This window comes from Cucurbita maxima, unplaced genomic scaffold (genome assembly GCF_002738345.1).
Source record: "Cucurbita maxima cultivar Rimu unplaced genomic scaffold, Cmax_1.0 Cma_Scf00010, whole genome shotgun sequence".
Lineage (NCBI taxonomy): Eukaryota > Viridiplantae > Streptophyta > Magnoliopsida > Cucurbitales > Cucurbitaceae > Cucurbita > Cucurbita maxima.
The window spans coordinates 3,615,611-3,635,524 of NW_019272026.1; the positions used below are offsets into that span (position 1 = coordinate 3,615,611).

The following is a 19,914-nucleotide window of genomic DNA, read 5'->3' on the forward strand; positions in this document are numbered from 1 at the left end:
CATTGTGGAGGGTCGTGATTCCTAACAATTTTCACCTTCCATGTGAAGACGGGAGGACTTGGGATTGGAAAACAGACCTTAGGCGTTAGTCTTTATGAAGTAATGGAAGAGTTTTCCTTCTTCGTGACACAAAATGAGCATAGGAACATATGACAACCGTATGCAAATCCAAGTTGATTGTATTAAGAAATCCTGCCTGTCCCGAGAACTTTATTTCATAATGAATACTGTCTAACATGCCTCTAGCTTTATCTTACAAGGCAGATATCGTTCAAAATATGTAAATGCAGGCAATCGAAGTAAGCATTGAGGTTAATAATACCGACACGAGGTTCACAGCATTGTTATCAAGAATGTTGAGGCCTGATATCTTTTTGACAGTTGGTCCTGGTTTTCCTACGACCTGCACAGCAGATAACTCATTGCTGTTAGGGGAAATAGACTGTGTATAGAAACTGCCGCACACTAGCAAATAGATTACACTACAAACACAGTAATTAATTTTTTTAAAAAAGAACAACATAAATCAGATCAGCAGATCAAAATGTTCAGTGGTCGTAGATGACCGGATTGACGACAACAACAACATCAAACAAATGAAACTTGAAGAGAGAAAAATTTGATGATTGGTAATCGAGGCATGCTTCAAAAGCGTTGACCTTAAGGCAATTATTCGTTTTGCACGGGTTGCTAGCATACTACAACGATTTTCTAAGTAGGATAAAATGACTAACTCTCATAGAAGAACAACTTTGAACTATACAGATCTAGCAGAACTATTAGATACTTGCTATCAGCTCAACCCAAAATTAAAAGAAAGAAAGAAAGAATACTGTATATTTGTAAATGAAACATCGATCTATTTTGATATTTCAATTCATTTGGAATATTTTGACATTAAACAACAAATTAGATGTAGCAATTTAACCTCCAACACTTACTTGAGCGTCAAATAACCATCATCATCAATGTTTGCTATTTCAATAGTTAATTGGTTAGCTGGTTAATTGGTCTCCTTGTAACTTTATGGTTTTTATTTATTTACATAAGACTGTACTTTTCACTCAAATACAACAATATTTCTTTCATCTATGTATGGCAATCCCCCTACGATTGTAATTCTGTTATTTTAGTTTGGCAAAACAGAATCAGTCATTCAAAGGGCATATAAATTACGGATGAGGGCAATGGGAATACATTTTAAAGATATAATCTGAAAATGAAGTAGCTTACCTTATTACGAACCGTGCAGAATCCACTAAATTGCAGTGTTGCTCCCAATAGAGAGTCTATGACACTTCCACAAAGTCCAGCCACGGCTGCTAGGGGAATTACCAATAGCTGTTTCAGTGCTGTGCCATCAGCACATTTTGCAGTGAAAAATCCAAGGAGAACAAACGTCAGTCCTATGACAGCACCTGCAGCAGTAGCTGCAAGGAGTCCTGCTTTTGTTACTGCGCCATTGGTGCCCTTACGAACAGGCTGCATCCAGAATGAGACAACATCCAAATCAACCACAATTATTCGTCCATTGGATATGAGTTCATGGAGCTGATAAAGACCAGCGTAACATGCACCAAGTGCCAAATCAACAAAGGAAAACTAAACCCTAGCTTGAAATATTGACATATTTTGAAACCAAAAGAAATTTGCAATCAGAAAGCAGAAATTTGGCTTGCCATTTCAAATTCGATATGTAAGAAAAATGTGAGCTCAAATAATATGGTTCCCCAACGGCTTAAGCCTGAGATGTGCAGTGGCTAAAATAGACCAGAAAGGTTTTGTGTCCAATCAGTAAAGAACAACAGTACAAGAGGAGGAAGAGACCAAATGGTTTAAGAAATGAGAGAGAAAATGTTAGAATCAAGAAATATCGAAATGAATTGACCACCTTGAAGGTTGTGATTAATCGAGGTGTTGCATCACTAAGAATTCCAAGCTCAGAAGACCATGTGTCCCCATTGCAGCAGGAGTAGTGCCCAAGAATGCCCCCAATGAGAGCAGTGACAATACCTGAGTCTTTAGAGTCCAGGCATTTATCTTGCCATCCTGTAATTTTCCAAATAAGCACAGCCAGGACGGTAGCAATACCACTATTAAAAAGAACTTGAATCCTGAAAAGGAGTAATAACAGAACATCAATGGTGTTGCAAACTTTGGTAGGATAGTACTGGCATATCTAATTACAAACAACCACCATGCCACTTTTATGCATGACAAAATGATATGCTGTTCTGTCGATCTTCATCTTTGACTTGAACACGGTTACACTTTTCTTTTATCTCTTCTCGAAGTGTCGTTCTAAGCAGCATGCATGACAGGTTAATTTAGCCATGTCAATTGTGGAAGAAACTTAAGTTCAGCAATTCTGAACCATTTGATACCATTTTGACAAATGGTTTGTCACCAAACAAGGAGAAGCAGAAGTTCTTATTTATTCACTATGATATGAGTTTGTGAAGATATAATTGACTACATTCAGTATTGAATTGAATCATATATCGGGGCTTACATTTTTCAAAAAAATTTACACATGTTGACCATGTAAAAGTTTAATGGGCCTGACCCTTCAAATTAGACCAACAGCTTTATAGTAGAACCCCCCAAGTATGCAACTTAAGTGCAAAATATATCAATCCTTGGACGAGCTAAATAAGGAGAAGAAACAAAAAATACATTTCAGTTTTTAACTTCAAGCTCTGGGATTGAAGAAACAGAATCAAGGCACCAGCTAAAACACAAATTTCAGTAATTTCCCGCAAAATTTTCAATTAGCACTTTCAGCCAACTAAAACTACAAATTATAAGTTAAGAGGTGAATATCTTGAAGTAGAGGAAGTAGAATTACCAATTCCTTTGACCACCTTCCTTAAAATCAGCTTCAACGACTCGTTTCTTCTCTGCCCCAACCTTGGTAAGCTTAGAAGAAGTGGCAAAGAATACAAGGAGCACGGCACCGTACCTTCAAAGATTGGATTCGCGACAACATCAATTCAGCAGTCAAGATCAAAATAGCCCAAGCCACATCAAATTACAGTTCAGAGAAGTCGGAAATTCACAATCAAATTGGAAAATTAATCTAAAAACCACAAGCTCGGAATCAGCAACCAAACAATAACAGATTCGGCTTCCCATAACCAATCAAGTACAGTAAACTAGCAAACCTATAGCTGATCGCAAAATGAGTTGACATGACAATAAAGCCCGCAAGAGCTCCAGAGAGGTTCAACGACTTTCTTCGGTATGCTCCGATAGCGATAATGGATGAGATTATCACTGCGACCGATAGCTGAATCAGATTGGGCTCCATTCTGATCTTCAAGTCGCTGAGCTTCTCCTTGATAGAGAGCGTTTGCGACTGTCAAATCGAACTGCAATTGGAATACAAACTTTGAAATTCACAATAGACACCAATTATCTGGTTCGTCTAAATAAAGAAATGAAAGCTTTAGAACGTGGTTCCAAGGTCCAACATCCCACGCCATTGGGGACTTTCGGGACATGGACTGAAATTTTAAAATGAATAAATTAATAAAAATCCTATTAAATTTTATAATAATAGATTTAAATAAAAAATTTAAAATACATTAGTATCATATTTAAAAAATTCCTAAGAAAATTACATCCTTCCACCTTTATAAAAAAAAAACTTACCGCTAATATATATACAAAAACTATTTTATACCTATCCTAAATCATTTCTAAACTTTTAAATTTTAATTTCAAAAACTTTAATGAGTAATAAATTTATTTTAAAAGTTCAAATTTTTGAAATGTATTGATGGATGATTTTTAAAATTCTTAATGGTATTAATGAAATTTTTGAAAACTCATTTTTTAAAATTAAATGGTATTTTCAAGATATATTTAAAATTTGTATTTTTTAAATAAAATATTAACTTTTTTCACTTTTCTAAAAAAAAATTAATGGTATTTTTTACTTTTATTGAAAATTGAAAAATATTATTGATTTTTATTAATATAACCTTTAAAAAAAATATGAGGAGAACGTGTTCAATACCAAACGGTTAGGTAGAAGTCTTATCTTTTCGACTTCTCTCATTTTCCTTTCCCTAACTCTTTTTCTTTTAATTCACGAGATGGAACATTATGGATGGAACATTATTATTTAATTATTGTCCGTTTAGACGTTATAAAATTTGTCACAAAATATATAAATTTTAAATAAAGAATTGACCCTTTAAAAATTTAAATCACCCATAATTAACTACTACAAACTTTTAACCTCATTTTCCATTGTTTTTATAACTTCAAAATTGTTCCAAGAGTCATCAAGAGGTAGGAAGAATTAAACACTAAGGAATGCACATCAATTCATATCGTTGGGTTTAATGTTAAAGATTATAGCTTGAAAAGAATCACTTTTATTCTTACCAAAAGAATGAATTAAAATAAAAATATATTCAAAAATGATTATTGGAACATGTTTCCTTAACTTTTTATTTTAAAAATGTGAAGAGATGCTTTCCCAAAAGAATATCCAAATGAGTTTACATAATTTCTTTAGAACTATCTAAAATCATTTAAAATATAAAATAGAAATTGAGACCTATATCAAGTGAGAACATATTCGATGGGATAAATTTTAAAAGATTTCTACTCCAAATGTAGTTTTGAGACACTCTTAAAAAGTCAAAGTCAAGTAATATTGCAACTTTTAAAAGTATTATAGATATATTTTAAACGTACCACAGAAATAAAAATAAAGCGGGGGAAATTCAAATCCAAAATGATATTCTACGTCATTTGAGCTTCACCAATTGAACTATCATTGCTAAGTAAGAATCCAAGTAGCGTATAATCCAACTAAATTAACCAGAGTATGGCTATGCACCAATCCACTGAACCTAAGCAAAAACTTGTAACAAATTACTCGAAACAAGTTAGAGCCAAACTTGGAACTTGCGAATTCATCATAAAACATGAAGAAATTTAGATGAAACATTAGTACGCAAGGTGAAGATGTAACCATTCAATAATACCTGCCTCTTCCCCGTCCCCTTCCTCTTCTCCCACGTCCTCCTCCCCTTCCTCTCCCACCACCATGTGGTGTATAGCTATCTCTTTCGTAGTTGAACATGCTCATTCTTATATGTTCTGCGTTTGTTCTGCTTGCACTCTCTTGTTGTACCTAGACAAGTTGCAGCCAGTATCAAGCATATAACGTGAAAAATAGAAAGATGTTATATCAGAAGCATATGCATGGGAAAACAGATTGATGCTAACATGAGATTCTTCCAAATCAAATTGAATTTGTAGCCTCCGTGCAAGTTCCTCATCCTGATTCGTATGGGAAGATGTCTCTTTTGGTAATTGACTCATTCCAGATTTTCTCCTTTCATATTCTTCTAGAGTATAGACCTCCGGATCTTCCATTCTACCCTTCCCCCTATGGTTCCTATTACCAAAATGCCTTCGGTTTCCATCTTGCTGACTCATTTTGTGGAGTAGTTTCTGAGAGGCAGCCTGATTTTGTACAGGAACAGCTTCCACAACTAGAAGAAACATAAGATGCTGTATTATAATTAATAATTACTAAAGAACATACATTATTAGTAAACTAAGGGTACAATTTGCACTTCTGTAAATAAAATTACCAAAACTATGAGATGGAAGGATCTCTAAATGGATTTCACTGTTAAGTTATTGGTTTGCGTTTCTAAAACAATATCCATGAACATAGAATTTTAATTCATTCACTACTTGGGGTATCCAGGAGAAAACACCATGCTGAAAATATTCTTTACCTAGGCCATGGTTGAAACATCTGGCATAACAGTGATAATTGCATAGATCTAAAGAGATATATTACCTTCCCTTGGTCTTGTTTCCGAGCTGCTAGGTTTTTCTTCGACCTTTTCTACATGGGAAGCAGAATTGACAGAATTGGGAGCTTTTGCATCCACACTTTGTTGCTCTGTAGTCGATTTACCTTCAATATTTCCTGAATCAGAAGAAGGCCTATTGCTCTTTGAGGACGACTCTGGTTGATCTGTAACAGCGTACAAACTTATCAACATCCCCACACACATTAAATAACGTATTGGAGTCTGCAACACATGGCCATGAACAGTTCTCCTTCCAAATGTTGATTCAATGAGACTTTACATACACACACACACACACACACACAAAAAAAAAAAGAAACAAGAGATAAAACTTATCACCGAATAAGCAACCACAAAAAGTACATGGGGAAAAGAATTCCATCATGTAAATGAACAAGCAATAAAAGTATATTTTACAATTATTCTGCTAATTTATTTAGAAGTGAGGAACTACTTATAACTTCAAGACCCAGTTGCATGAATCTTGATTAAAAATTTCCATCGAGCATTTAAACTTTTTTTTTTCGTTTCACAACATTAACCATCAGTTAACCATGTGGCTCTGTAAAGTCTACCGTGTAAATATATAATAACTAACAAGCGTAATGGTTCACAATGATCCCTCCCAAATTTTGCCACTTAATCATAAAATTATTGAATAAAGGACAAAAGCAATAATTTAAGCAACAGTAGCAAGTAGCCAACCAACAGAGATACAAAAAATACAGGAAGACAAGTACATAGCCCAAAATACTGACATGAAGATTTTCCTTTCGGACTAAATTTTTGAGAAGGCGCCCCAACTTGGAACTTCTCAAATGGAGGTGGACCATCAACATCTCCTCCCTGTGATAACCTTATGGATGCACGGGATAAACCAGAGTATTTCTGGTTCATTTTCCATTCTTCATAAAGTGTTGGAACTACACCTCCAAGTACTGTTAACCCCTTTGAACTTAAACATAATATTCCACTATACACAGGAGCTTTAGTTTCCAGACGAACCTGCCATCAGAAAGCAGAAGGATAAGAAATAGTAGGGATATGCCCTTTGGGACATGAAATTCTTCGATTTCATTAGTTCACTTGAGATTTTATGATCCAGAGCCACATGTTTCTCATTTCCTTTTGCAAAGGTGTTTTACATGGGGAAGTCCACTTCGCAAAAAAGGTTGGAAGCTACATACTCCTTGGAATAAATTAAGGTACCCTCCCTCCTCCCTCTCATTAAGGCATCATCTGAACTTCAGATTCCAGCACCCAGAGGCCACTTTCCAGAAGAAATATATTGGATAAGCAGTCAAAGAGGGTGCATTCCCGCATCAAACATGTTCTAAAAGGAAAAGAGAAAGCAAAGAAATGCTGCAGCGTGCAGCCATCCATAATCTTTTTACAGTTTCTTGCGAGCTGCATTCAAATCTAAAAGTTGCAGTCCAAAACAGTTGGTATCCAATTAAATGATTTCCCGTAGAGAAGAGCTCAAAAGTAACACATAATCAGCCAGATGCAAGTATAGTTTTCCCAATTTTACGTGTTCACAGTCACTGCAGCTCAAAAGAGGCTAGAACTATCTGTCTGTGCTCGCTGATAAATGATAATTAGCTATCATTCTGAACTACGTGCAGCAACTTGCCATATGGCCAGAGGATTTATATATCATATAAAGAATTACATAACATAGGGTAGCCACATACTATAAAATTTATTAATAGCTTAAAGAAAGATTTAATTAGGACAATCAACTTCTATCAAGAACTTGTACTTTAAAAAGATCAAGAACTTTAACTCTTCAAAATAGAGTAGCTGGAAAGACATGCAAGGAGAAATTATCCGGAATACCTTGGTGCCAGGAGGAATGTCATCAGGAAAAGATGGTATATGAGAGTACTCTATAGCAGTAATTTCAGTGTGTCCATCAGTGAGACCGAACCGTAGGAGACGCCGATCATTAGAAGCCTTCGTCATACCGTCTAGGCTACTTCGCGATATGTCTCTTACTGATGATATCTGCTAAAACAGCTGAAATCATCTACTAGTAAATCATTGATGAAATAATGTTGATCAGAAAGCGACTAAGACAAAGAATAGCTACCCCGCGCTTCTAGTTTCCGCAAAAAATAGTGGGAATATGAAATAAAGAACTCCAATCAAAGAACAAATATAAAATTAACTTCATTCACTGCGTCAACAAACAACAAAGGATAGATATATGAACTTAATGATTCTTTATCCGAACTTTTTTCCAGCAACTATGAAACACCTGACAACCATAAGAGACTACAATTCACCTGGAGAACCAGAGGGCCAAGAACACGAGAAGACTTGCGAAGAAGAGAAAGGTCAGGCAAGGACTTGCCTCCAATGGACCTAAGGTCCATGTTTATGAGCTCCGACTCCACCGAATCAACGACCAAAGTCGGATCATCGGCCAAGGCGCTACCGATCATGATTACACCCCTAACTTCATCCAAATCGCCGAAAGTCCATCCTCGCACTCGTAATGTTTCAAGCACAGCGACCGAAGCATCAGCCATCGCCTCAGCGCTGGAATGTGCACTTGCCCCCCTTCACTGACCGGCCTGATATCGGTAATTCGAGGCGGTAGAAGTTTGAGGTTAGATCCTAATTCCTAATTACTTATTTAAATCGGGCAGACCGTACCGTGTCATCCACATTGGATCCCCGCCATTGCAAATCCACAATCCTCTCAAACAAATTTACCATATAATCCAATTTACGGAGTTTCTAATTTGTTTTAGCTTTTGAATCTATTTTTTTAAGATCACACTTCAATATTGTTTTAGCGTTCTTGAGTACATTACAAAATAATATAGGTCAATTCTTGTTAAGCAAATTTAAATATATGCTCGATTAAATTAATAATAAATTAATAAAAATATCTTTCAACTTTGAATTTAGGAATATTTTTATTAATTGAGAAGCTAAACTTTATTAATTAATTTAGCAAATATACTTTATAAATTTTTAAAATATAAAATTTATTGTATTTAATATAATGAAAATTTCCTATTAAGAGAAAACATTATAAAATAGTTTTATATTAACAACCAATAACATCAGAGATTTGAGGCTGGCAATGGATATATTGACTTGCAACAGATTGTGTTGACCGTTTCAAAAGCACACACAACCAAGAGTTTGCTATGAAGCTGTGTCTGGATATTTGTTTTTTCTTTCCTTTTTACAGTACACGCCCAAGAAAATATCAATAGACACAACTTTTGGCTTTAGTTCGTCACCATCTACATGCAAAAAAGACGTCGATGTATGGATATCGACACTCAACATACGATCTTATGATAGTAATTTGGTTGGAGTGGAGAAGAGAGCTCGTAGATTTCGTTACTGCCACAGCTTGACGCAGTTGTCGTGACTCGCTGAAGCAACTAAACCAGAAACATTTGATGCTGCCAAGGCTGATACCAGCTTGTCGTGAGCACGCAGTGTCGTTCTTGTCTTGTTTTCTGTCATGTCCCAAAGCTTCAGTGACTGGAAAACAACAATTCATTTAAGAACAATCTCAATGTTACAACTTTGATGCTAAATAATCTCAGAAACTGGATTTATATCAAATGATATTATCCAATCAGAGCATCTGTCAAGTTATCTTATAATGACATCATGACATGTTTCTACTTGTCCAGATGGATTAGTAAATTGCAACAATGCATAAAAGCTATAGAACTTAAACACTGAAACATTGAAGGCTCAGCTTAGGCTCAAGGGATGCAGCATTCTTGTATCAACCTAGGATCAACTGTTGATCATGGATTTATAAGCAAAGAAGACTATCTCCATTGGTATGAAGCTTTTTGGGGAAACCAAAAGGAAAGCCATGAGAGCTTATGCTCAAAGTGAGACAATATCATACCATTGTGGAAGTTCGTGATTCCTAACAAGTTCTTAGAGTGGCTTGTAAGGACGATGGTATACTAGTTGCTTCCAGAGGAAATTTCCAAATTTTCACAGAAGAGCTAACAAAATAGGATGTGAATGAATAGCAGCCACTAACCTCATGAGAGCCAATGATCAAAAGAGACGTATCGGTGGGATGAAAAACGCAGGCATAAAATGAGTTTCCATTGCAGTTCAACTCATGAATGCAGTCTCCTTTGCTGCCAGAGCCAAATTTCCATACTTTAGTTTGATCGTCACTTGTAGATGCTAGATATTCACCAGAAGGATCCCAGCACAAAGAATGAATTTGGTTTTTGTGACCCTGAAATGGCAAACCAGAAAGTTTCAAGGAGAGGTCGCATGGATGGTATGTTAGCAGCTACTTACTATCACCACTAAATTATACTCACTTAAAGAGTCCATTTACACAGCATACTTGATAATTTGCTCCCTCTACACTTTCTATCAAAGGTTTAATAAATGATGACTTGAAGATATATTATGCATATCCTTGTTACTCCCTCTAGCAAGGAGGATGGCCGTAAGTGAAAACAAAATAGGAAATACTCATTTCAATACTTTCCAGATCATCCAAAACAATCAATGAATGAACAAGGTTACCTATAGAAAACTTTTCTTTTTATAAAATCTCATTTTGTTAAGGAAAAGCGGAACTTAGTTGTTACTAATGGTGAGATCCCACATGGAACTTAGTTATTACTAATGGTGAGATCCCACATAGGTTGAAGAGGGAACAAAACATTATTTATGAGGGTGTGGAAACTTCTTCCTATAAGACGCGTTTTAAAAACCTTGAAGGGAAGCGCAAAAGGAAAAGTTCAAAGAGGATAATATCTGGTAGTGGTGGGTTTTGATTGTTACAGATGGTATTAGAGCAAGACACTTTGCAGTTTGCCAGCAATGACGCTGGACTCCCAAAGGGAGTGGATTGTGAGATCCCACATCGGTTGGAGAGAGGAACGACGCATTCTTTATAAGGGTGTGGAAACTTCTCCCTAGCAAACACGTTTTAAAAACTTTGGGAGGAAATCCAAAAGACAAAGCCCAACGAGGACAATATCTACTAAAATTTGATTTACAAGTCTATATGAAACTCAATCAAAGTGAACTTTACATCAACAAACCTGTAATTTAAGCCTGCAAACTTGGGTTTCTATGTCAATTATGGAAACAACATTTCCCATTGCTGCAGCAAGCATTCTTCCATTATTAGGTTGAAACCTTAACTTTGTCGCACCACCCTGATTTAGTTGTCAAACATGCAGAAGGTGATGTTTTTATAAATGAATGCAATGAACAATTTAATAGGAAGAAATCAAAGTATGAGTTTGAATTTATACCTTAAAAATGCCAACACAGCTACCACTTTTAACGCTCCAGTACCTAATCTCGCTACTAATATCAGAAGAACAAATGAGATCATGTTTACTAGGATGAAAGTCCAATGATGTGACTCCAGTAGAATGTCCAGTAAAAGTCCGAAGTGATTGGCCATGCTGTAAAATGTATTTATATTTTCATCATTAAGAGTAGTTGGAAGTTTGGTGAATCACAAACATAACCCCATGCCCGGTTAGAAACCACGAACCTCCACAATGGTATGATATTGACCACTTTGAGCATAAGCTCTCATGGCTTTGCTTTTGGTTTACCCAAAAAACCTCATACCAATGGAGATGTATTCCTTATTTATAACCCAAAATCATTCTCTTAATTAGTGAACGTGGAACTTCCAATCAGCAAAATTTTGTGCAACAGATTCTGTTTGTGCATGTGTACATTATTTAGTTATCAAAGATTGTCCCAAAGCCAAGTAGAAAGAGCCATTATCCTTGAAAGCTTACAAAAGAAAAATTCTTGTTCTGTATTTAAAACTTTAGAATATTGTAGGCAGTTGTCAGACTATAACAATACAATAACAAGATATAATGGATTAAGCCCATATAATGAAAAAAGCTGGTTCACTTACATTATCAACATCCCAAACCTTGACAGTCCCGTCACTTGAAGATGTTGCAATCTTTAATGTTCTTGGACTAAAGCAAACATCAGTTATCCATTGCGAATGTTCATCAAGTGTAGACCTCACTTTGAAGGACTTTGTGCACCACACTGTAGCCTGCACCATAAAATTGTTGAGAAATATCCTAGAAACTAACCATACATACTTCCATATATCAACAAAGTAGCATTGTGAGATCTCACATTGGTTGGGGAGGAGAATGAAACACCATTTATAACGGTGTGGAAACCTCTCCCTAGCAGACGTGTTTTAAAAACATTGAGGGGAAGTCCGAAAGGGAAAGCCCAAAGAGGGTAATAACTGCTAGTGATGGGCTTGGGACAAATGGTATCAGAGTCAGACACCGGGCGATGTGCCAATGAGGAGGCTGAGCCCCAAAGGGGGTGGATACGAGGCGATGTGCTAAAGCAAGGATGCTGAGCCCCGAAGGGGGTGGAAGGGGAGGTCCCACATCAACTTAAGAAGGGAACGAGTGCTAAAAGGGGTGGATTGTGAGATCCCACATCGGTTAGGGAGGAGAACAAAACACCATTTACAAAGGGCGTGGAAACCTCTCCCTAGCATATACGTTTTAAAAACCTTGAGGGGAAGCCCAAAAGAAAAAGCTCAAAGAGGACAATATCTGCTAGCGGTGGGCTTGGGCGGTTAAAAGCACACTCAATAAATCATCAAAAAAAATTAAAAGTTTGACCCGTAAAAGATCTTATAATTTTGATAACCCACTTAATACTAATATATTTAACCTTTTTGTCATGCCCACCACTAGCAAGTAGTTTTCCATCAGATGAGAAGCAGCAGCATTCAACTTTACTTGTACTTGCAGAAACTGCACGAATTTCCTTCAGTGCAGGGCCTTCAGTTAACAAGAAAGGGTTGGATAAGATAATCTGCGGCTATTCTTAGAAGAGTTCATCATAGCTTTGGTAGCGTCAGATACCATACCTGCATTATCTCTCTCGTCTGATACCATAGGAGATAGGAAAGACTCCACATAATCTGATGGTCCATCATCCATGAGACAATCCATATCAGCCTGCCATGTGTTAACTCTCACTATTTAACTACCAAATTGATTATTAATGTTCTCTTTTCATTTGTTTACGCTAAGTAGATTCATCAGTAGAATTAACGAGAAAAAACTTGGATCTGCAACCATATGATTTCAGGCGGCTGAGTAGAAAAAACTTAAGACTCAAATGAAAAAATCTCCTCTATTATCAATTTCCATACTTTATACTCCCCATGAACAATTTTCAAATCTTTGCAGCCATATTTGAGAAACATTGACCGAACTAATTCTTTTTAGTTTTGAAGCATTGGCTAGGTTATTATAAATATCATCAAAAAAAGACACCTTGATCAGCAAATTTGCACTTACATGAGGCAAAACAGGATGACAATCTGGTGCCAGTGAATCGCCATCAGACACACCGATAAAACATAATTGGCTATCCTTCCCTGTATTCAGATTTTGACTTAAAGGCACTCCCGGTCTTATACATGCCACATTGGCAGAAGGTACTCCTTCCAAGCTTTGAGGTGCCTGAAACATCAGTGGATGCTCCAGCTGAAATCGATTGGAAGTATGTGGTAATTGGATGAATGACTTGGGTTGTTGCAGATGCCCCAAGCTTAGAGGATCCAATCCCTAAAAGAGGTAAAATCAAAGTGGTTTTCCCATGAATACTGATTTTTTTCCCGCTTACATTCTACAATCAACATTTATATAGGTTCTTTAAATTATAAAAACAAAGAGTACGACAAGCGATACAAGGAGAATTCATGTAGTTCTCGAGCATCGAATTTGAATACTTACAGTTGAAGGCCATCCTTTCAAAGGCAAACGACTAGTGCCCTGATTTGATTCTGAAAGAACCATCATAGTGAATTAGTTAAACACTATCATAATTCTAAAAAATATTATTAGTTAAAGGCTTCGTAATCTTCCTTTTTCTGATGATTAAAGCCACTTTCTAACATAAATCCTGAGTCGTATATGTTGAATGATGTAAAAATATGCCAATATGTATATATAGACATATATTGTTCAAAAAAGGAGTACCAGCAATTCCTTCCGTCATGCCAACTCTGGAGTTCATAATTGACTTCATCTCACCTTTCAAATTCTGTTTCATACAGGAGGCATGATAGAAAGTTACATCACAAAATATGAGAAAACAACATATTTTCGTTGTTTAGTGATAACAACCTTGGATCCTGGAAGCTGTTGGCTATGATATTGAGTATCAATACTATTTGAATTGTCCCCCGCTGTTCGGCTCTGGCTAGAAATCCAATGTTCAAGTACATTACACATGAAACATTTATAAGTAGTAAGTATACCTGTAAGAATAAACAAACATAGAAGGACTCAAAATGTGATGAGAGACACCTCAGAGGTTGAGCATTCAAGGCAGCTGTTCCAAACATTGAGGCTGGAGGCTGGCTTACATGTTTGAGGAATCTTTTCTGCATGAATATTGACTTAAATACCAACAATGAAAAAGGCTATAATTAAATTACATTGAGTGAGATCTTCAAGAATACCTTTGGGAGCACATTGGCAAGTGCATCCCTTTCAATAGGAAGTGTAGAAGAATTCTCCACAGACATTTTTGAAGCCATTTTATTTGCTACTGAAGGGTTCTGTATATTGAATGAATTGTTCATAACAAGCCTATTAGCGGTTGAAGTACTCTGCTGAGAATTCTGCAAATGATATTGTTGTTGTAGCTGCAAATCTCCTTCCTTCGTTAACTGAGACTATCAAATCCAAAACAAAATCAATATTTCAAGAAATAATTATCTAATATCACGTTTTACACAACTTATTATTGGCATTAAGATATTTGATGCATGTGATAAGGGATTTGACATCATAACAACTTAGTTCACTGGTTTCGCCCAGGGCAGCATTCTTCCTCTATAATATAGAACATGTGAGATCCACATCAGTTGGAGAGGAACGAAACATTTTTTTATAAGAGTGTGGAAACCTCTACCTAGCAGACACGTTTTAAAAATCTTGAGGGGAAGCCCGAAAGAGGATAATATCTGCTAGCGGTAGGCTTGAGTTGTTACAAATGGTATCAGAGCCAGACACTGGACAATATGCCAGAGAGGAAGCTGAGCCTCAAAGGGGTGGACATGAGGTGTGTCAGCAAGGACGCTGGGCCCCGAAGGAGGGTGGATTGAGGGATCCCACATTGATGGAACGAGTGCCAACGAGAACGTTAGGCCTCAAAATGGTGGATCATGAGATCCCACATCGAATGAAAAGGAGAACAAAACATTCTTTATAAAGGTGTGGAAAACTCTCCCTAGTAGACGCATTTTAAAAACCTCGAAGGGATATCCGAAAGGGACAATAACTGTTAGCGGTAGGCTTGGGCTGTTACAAACAGTATGGCGGAAAATAATTCAGCTAAAATCTCAAAAGAACATGAACCTTGATGTAAGATGCAGCAGCTTCTGAGTGCTGTGGATTTATGCGGGCAATAAAAATGTCCCAAAACACAGACCACCATTCCAATAGGAAACCACCAGGCGCATCAAAAGCTGAGTAATAAGATTCAAAAGAGAAGACAAATTTAGTTGTGGATACATGAAAGTTAGTAAATACTACAGTGATCCATTACACATTCGTACCCACTGGATCCACAAAAAGTTTCCCTTCATCCAGAAAAGACCTTGCAGAAGCATATAGTTTTCTTTTCATGAGATAATCATAGATATAAGCATCCAGCCTACATACAAAAGAACAAGAATAAACCCATTCAAACCGATGAAAAAAGATCAAGAAAAACACATTCCAATAAGTTAAAAATCCTGGCAGACGTACGAGATTAAAAAAATATATATAATAGCACTGTCAGGTTGTTTGTCTCTCATCTTAAGAACTCATCCTCTGATCGATTGCCAGTAAAATATAAATTTATAATACTAAAGATTTCTAAATTAATATTTCCACACGATCACTGATAAGAAACAGTAACTTAATCTCAAACAGCAGGATTGAAGGTGTCGGGTACTGTTTGACATGGAAAAGAGTGGGCAAATAAAAGTGTACAGACGCCTAGGAACCAATAAAGCCCCACAGTACCCACCAGTTCAACAAATAAACAAACAACAGAAGTTGTCCCTCAAAAGCGACGAGGGCACAGACTTCAAGAACAGAGCAAAACCAGGTGGAAATCGAGCGCTCAAGATGCCAACAAATCCTCTCGATTCGAATCCCATCACCTCAAAGAAAGGGGGGAAAGCAAAAAAATGGGCGAAGTGCCCATTTCAAAATGGGCAATATCAGTTCCTTCTCCCAAAAAAAAAACACTATGATCGAAAGGGAACACGAATCAAAGGGCGAAAAAGAAAAACATAGAGCAGATGAAGCATAATACGACATCCGAACGGCAAGAAGAACAAATAAATCAGTAGTAAACAAACCCCGCCAAGAAAATCAAATCAAATCAAAGCAAAATTTTATGCTCTTCAAACTACGGATTCAATGAAGAACAATAGAGAAGAATAAATGAAATGAAATGAAATCAAATAAAATGTCGAATATAGCAATGCAACAGTAGAAAGCAGCAGAATGGCACTTGCATTTTATCAACATCAACATCGTCCCACAAAGCTTGGGACATGATTACAATATTATTCGCTGCCGCGGGAACAAGATGAATCGAATAAAAGTTGCAGTCAAATAGTGAGAAAATCTCTGTTTAACGAGTCTGGAAGTGTTTTTAGAAGAAGGTAAGTAAAAACAGAACGGGTTTTAATAAGATTCCCCTTGATTCCATTTCTCATTCATTTCTCCACCTCCTTCGGCTGCGCATTGGCACGCCTAATTTCTCCGTGAAAGTGGCTTTTTTTGTTATGGACGCGAAAAGTGAATTGTTTTCAGTGCCACCTTTCTCACTCCTATGCCTGCATTATAGCTTGCTGCCTAAGTTTCTTAACCTCCCACCTTTCTCACTCTATTGTTCAATTTATCCCATCAATCTCACAATTTAATAATTTAATAATTAGTGAATGTTTCTGTAATATTATAAGAAAGGTTTTGTTCCACTATCAACAGTCGGATCTAACAATTCAAGGGAGCCAACGGCACACCACATCGCGTTTAGCTCTTATATCATTTATAAAAGTTTAAACTAGCAAATATCGTCAACTTTAGCTCGAATGCAGTTAATTTCATGATTTTAAAATGTCGGAAAGAAAAGGTTTCACACTTTTATAAATAAAAATACTTTATTTTAAACAAAAATAAATTAATATAATTTGAATTAATTGAGTTCTTTAAATAAAGTTTTAATAAATTACCATTTTTAATTTTGTTTCTTATATATTTTGGTTATTAATTTCATTAATTTATGTCAAATTATAAATAAAAATAAACAAACTAATAGTTCAAAAAAGATTAATGTGGCAATAGAAATAAAATATAAATAAATAAGGAAATAGGACCTAAAAAAACTCCTAACATCAACTTGAGCCCTAACACATTGTTTCGGGTTTCCCCTCAAGGCTTTAAAACGCGTTTGGTAAGGAAGGTTTTCACACTCTTATAAAAATTTTGTTCTCCTCCTCAGCTAATATGGGATATCACAATCCACCCCATTCGGAGCCCACCGTCCTCACTGACACTCGTTCCTTTCTCTAATTGATGTGGGACCCCATCAAATCCGCCCTCTTTGGGGCCCAGCGTCTTTACTGGGCACACCGTCTCATGTCTACCTACTTTGGGGAACAGCGAGAAAGCTGGCATATCATATGGTGTCTGGCTCTTATACCATTTGTAACACCTTAAACCACCGCTAGCAGATATTGTCCTTTTTGGGCTTTCCCTTTTGGGCTTCCCCTCAAGACTTTAAAACGTGTCTAGTACGGGAAGGTTTTCACACTAACAGTGTTTTGTACTCCTCTCCAACCAACGTGCAACATCACAAACACAACACTATTTAAAACATAAGTTCTGGTCAACTTGAGTAAAATACAACACAAGTAATTGAAACATACGTTCCCGTTAACCTGAACACATACACACCACAACACAAGTAATTGAAACACATTCTCGTCAATCCAAGTAGAACACAACACGAGTAGTTGAAACATACGTTTTCGTCAACCTGAACACAACACAACACAACACAAGTAGTTAAAACATGCGCTCTCGTGTGATCTTTTCATGCATTTTTCATGCTCTCTCCCTCTTAACTAATAGTCTGGTCTGATTCAATCTATTTTCATTCTCATGGATGGAGGAGTTTTACAGAAAAATTTGATTATTACAGCTCTAACACAAACACATGGCGCTCACTAAAACCAAAAAAAGTGGCATGATATTAAGACAGCAACAGCCATGCCACCAGCCTGTTGGGATGACAGCAAATATGGAACATAAATGAAGGACACCATCAAGGGGAAAAACAAAAAATATCAGAGCAAATAACACTAACTGGGGAAGGGACATGATGAGGGCGTTTGTGAAATGCTTTGGCAAGCTTGTCTTATCTCAACTTACAGCACACCACCATCAACTGTCACACTAGTTGTCCACCAACAAGTATGGTAAGCAATGGTTATAGCACCAATAGTCAAACTCCTATTTGAATTCAAACAAAAGGTTAGTCTCTCAGCCCAATACTTTTTTGTTTTGGACTTTTCTCGAGATTTAAAATGTGTTCACTAAGGAGACGTTTCTAATATCTTTATAAGGAATGCTTCGCCTTCTTCAAAAAATATGGGATCTCACGGTCCACCCATTGAAAGTTCAGCGTCCTCGCTAGCACACCATTTAGTGTGTTTAGGTTGTTATTGTTAGTAAGGTATTTGCTAGAACCACCCTGAATAAAGGGTGGTAAAATTCTCTATTTATAATCCTCAAATAAATTACAAAGTAAATGGATAGATCAATAAATAAATCGATTTAAAATTAAAATGGTTTCATATTTATAACTTTGAGATTAATTTTAAATGTCACACAAAATAAATGAAAATACATGGGGTAAAGTGCATGCTTGAACAAATTTGAGGAAATTATTTTATTTGTTTAGTTGGGCCAGAATGGGGCTATGAGAGAGTCCACTGGAGTTGTACTGGGCCGGGCTGAAGCCCAACGTACGGGCCGACCCGTGATAGGGACCGTATTCGAGAATCTTGCATGAAAGCGGTAGGAATACGATGCAGACAGTTTGGAATTAGTGTTGTCGCTTTCAGGGCTGTATGGAGCAAAGAGACATCGGCGCGTGTAGTTCACGCTCGCATGGACCACTGACGAACACTGCGGCAGCTTTCACAGACTGAGATCCGCAGCCAACGCCCAAAATCAATGGGGTCTATCTATCTGAATGCAGACGTCTAAAACTCCCACTTTGAATTTGCTTGGAATCAATTCATTAAGATTGGACCCCACATTAAATTCCAAGCTTATTCATCTAATTTATAGTTTCAATAATGATAGCATGAAATTTTGGATGGATAGCGATTTGCAATGGCATTTTCGTTAATATAGCAACAAATATGACCATCAAAATCTCGTGTGATTATTTAGACATTTTCTACCTAATGTTCTTTTCCCATAAGTTAGGAGAGTTTATGCTCAAAATCGTCTGCTAGGGAAAGGTTTCCATACCATTATAATGGGTATTTTGTGTTTGTTCTTCTCTCCAACCAATGTGGGACATCACAATCCACCCCCTTTAAGACTTAGTGTTATCACTGGCACTCGTTCCTTTCTTTTGTTCTCCTCCCCAACCAATGTGGGACATCACAATCCAACCCTTAGAGGCCAGCGTCCTTAGTGGCACTCGTTCCTTCTCTCCAATCGATGTAGAACCCCTGTCAAATTCACTCCTTGTTGGGTCCAGCATCCCTCGTGTCTACTCCCTTCGGGGAGCAGCGACAAGGCTGGTACATCATTCGGTGTCTGGCTCTGATACCATTTATAACAACTCTGACCCATCGCTAGCAGATATTGTCCACTTTGAGCTTTTCCGTTCGGGCTTCAAGGTTTCCATACACTTATATAGTGTTTTATTCTCCTCCCTAATCAACGTGGGTTGTTAATAGGAAGAGCTGAATCCTTAAAAAAGACACAACTTT

The 19,914-nt window shown here is 36.9% G+C and overlaps 3 protein-coding genes across 8 annotated transcripts; all 3 read right to left on the reverse strand.

Annotated features, from left to right (window-relative positions):
• Window positions 1-156: 156 nt before the first annotated feature.
• On the reverse strand, window positions 157-3,439 carry LOC111485255 (protein PGR). Its single transcript, XM_023132060.1, has 5 exons — window positions 3,165-3,439; window positions 2,849-2,962; window positions 1,892-2,114; window positions 1,234-1,482; window positions 157-403 (listed from the first exon to the last, which is right to left on the reverse strand). Exons 1-5 carry the CDS (start codon window positions 3,308-3,310, stop codon window positions 272-274), a joined length of 864 nt encoding a protein of 287 aa, XP_022987828.1. The 5' UTR covers window positions 3,311-3,439; the 3' UTR covers window positions 157-271.
• A 1,279-nt stretch (window positions 3,440-4,718) lies between these two features.
• On the reverse strand, window positions 4,719-8,550 carry LOC111485197 (tudor domain-containing protein 3). Of its 3 annotated transcripts, none has more exons than XM_023131965.1 (6): window positions 8,138-8,550; window positions 7,689-7,856; window positions 6,608-6,854; window positions 5,834-6,013; window positions 5,248-5,516; window positions 4,719-5,152 (listed from the first exon to the last, which is right to left on the reverse strand). In XM_023131965.1, the coding sequence occupies exons 1-6, from the start codon at window positions 8,381-8,383 to the stop codon at window positions 4,994-4,996; spliced, it is 1,269 nt and encodes a 422-aa protein (XP_022987733.1). In that variant the 5' UTR covers window positions 8,384-8,550; the 3' UTR covers window positions 4,719-4,993. The 3 variants fall into 3 exon arrangements, with proteins under 3 accessions (XP_022987733.1, XP_022987735.1, XP_022987734.1); XM_023131967.1 differs by having other exon boundaries at window positions 8,206-8,277; XM_023131966.1 differs by having other exon boundaries at window positions 7,689-7,868; window positions 8,138-8,228.
• Window positions 8,551-8,926: 376 nt separating this feature from the next.
• On the reverse strand, window positions 8,927-16,714 carry LOC111485136 (transcriptional corepressor LEUNIG-like). Of its 4 annotated transcripts, none has more exons than XM_023131873.1 (16): window positions 16,414-16,714; window positions 15,460-15,557; window positions 15,260-15,369; window positions 14,359-14,568; window positions 14,204-14,280; window positions 14,021-14,096; window positions 13,874-13,937; window positions 13,628-13,677; window positions 13,190-13,459; window positions 12,754-12,844; window positions 12,555-12,670; window positions 11,758-11,907; window positions 11,129-11,284; window positions 10,913-11,029; window positions 9,883-10,089; window positions 8,927-9,359 (listed from the first exon to the last, which is right to left on the reverse strand). In XM_023131873.1, exons 1-16 carry the CDS (start codon window positions 16,452-16,454, stop codon window positions 9,213-9,215), a joined length of 1,980 nt encoding a protein of 659 aa, XP_022987641.1. In that variant the 5' UTR covers window positions 16,455-16,714; the 3' UTR covers window positions 8,927-9,212. The 4 variants fall into 4 exon arrangements, with proteins under 4 accessions (XP_022987641.1, XP_022987639.1, XP_022987640.1 ...); XM_023131871.1 differs by having other exon boundaries at window positions 14,359-14,574; window positions 16,414-16,711; XM_023131872.1 differs by having other exon boundaries at window positions 12,555-12,664; window positions 14,359-14,574; window positions 16,414-16,709.
• Window positions 16,715-19,914: the final 3,200 nt, after the last annotated feature.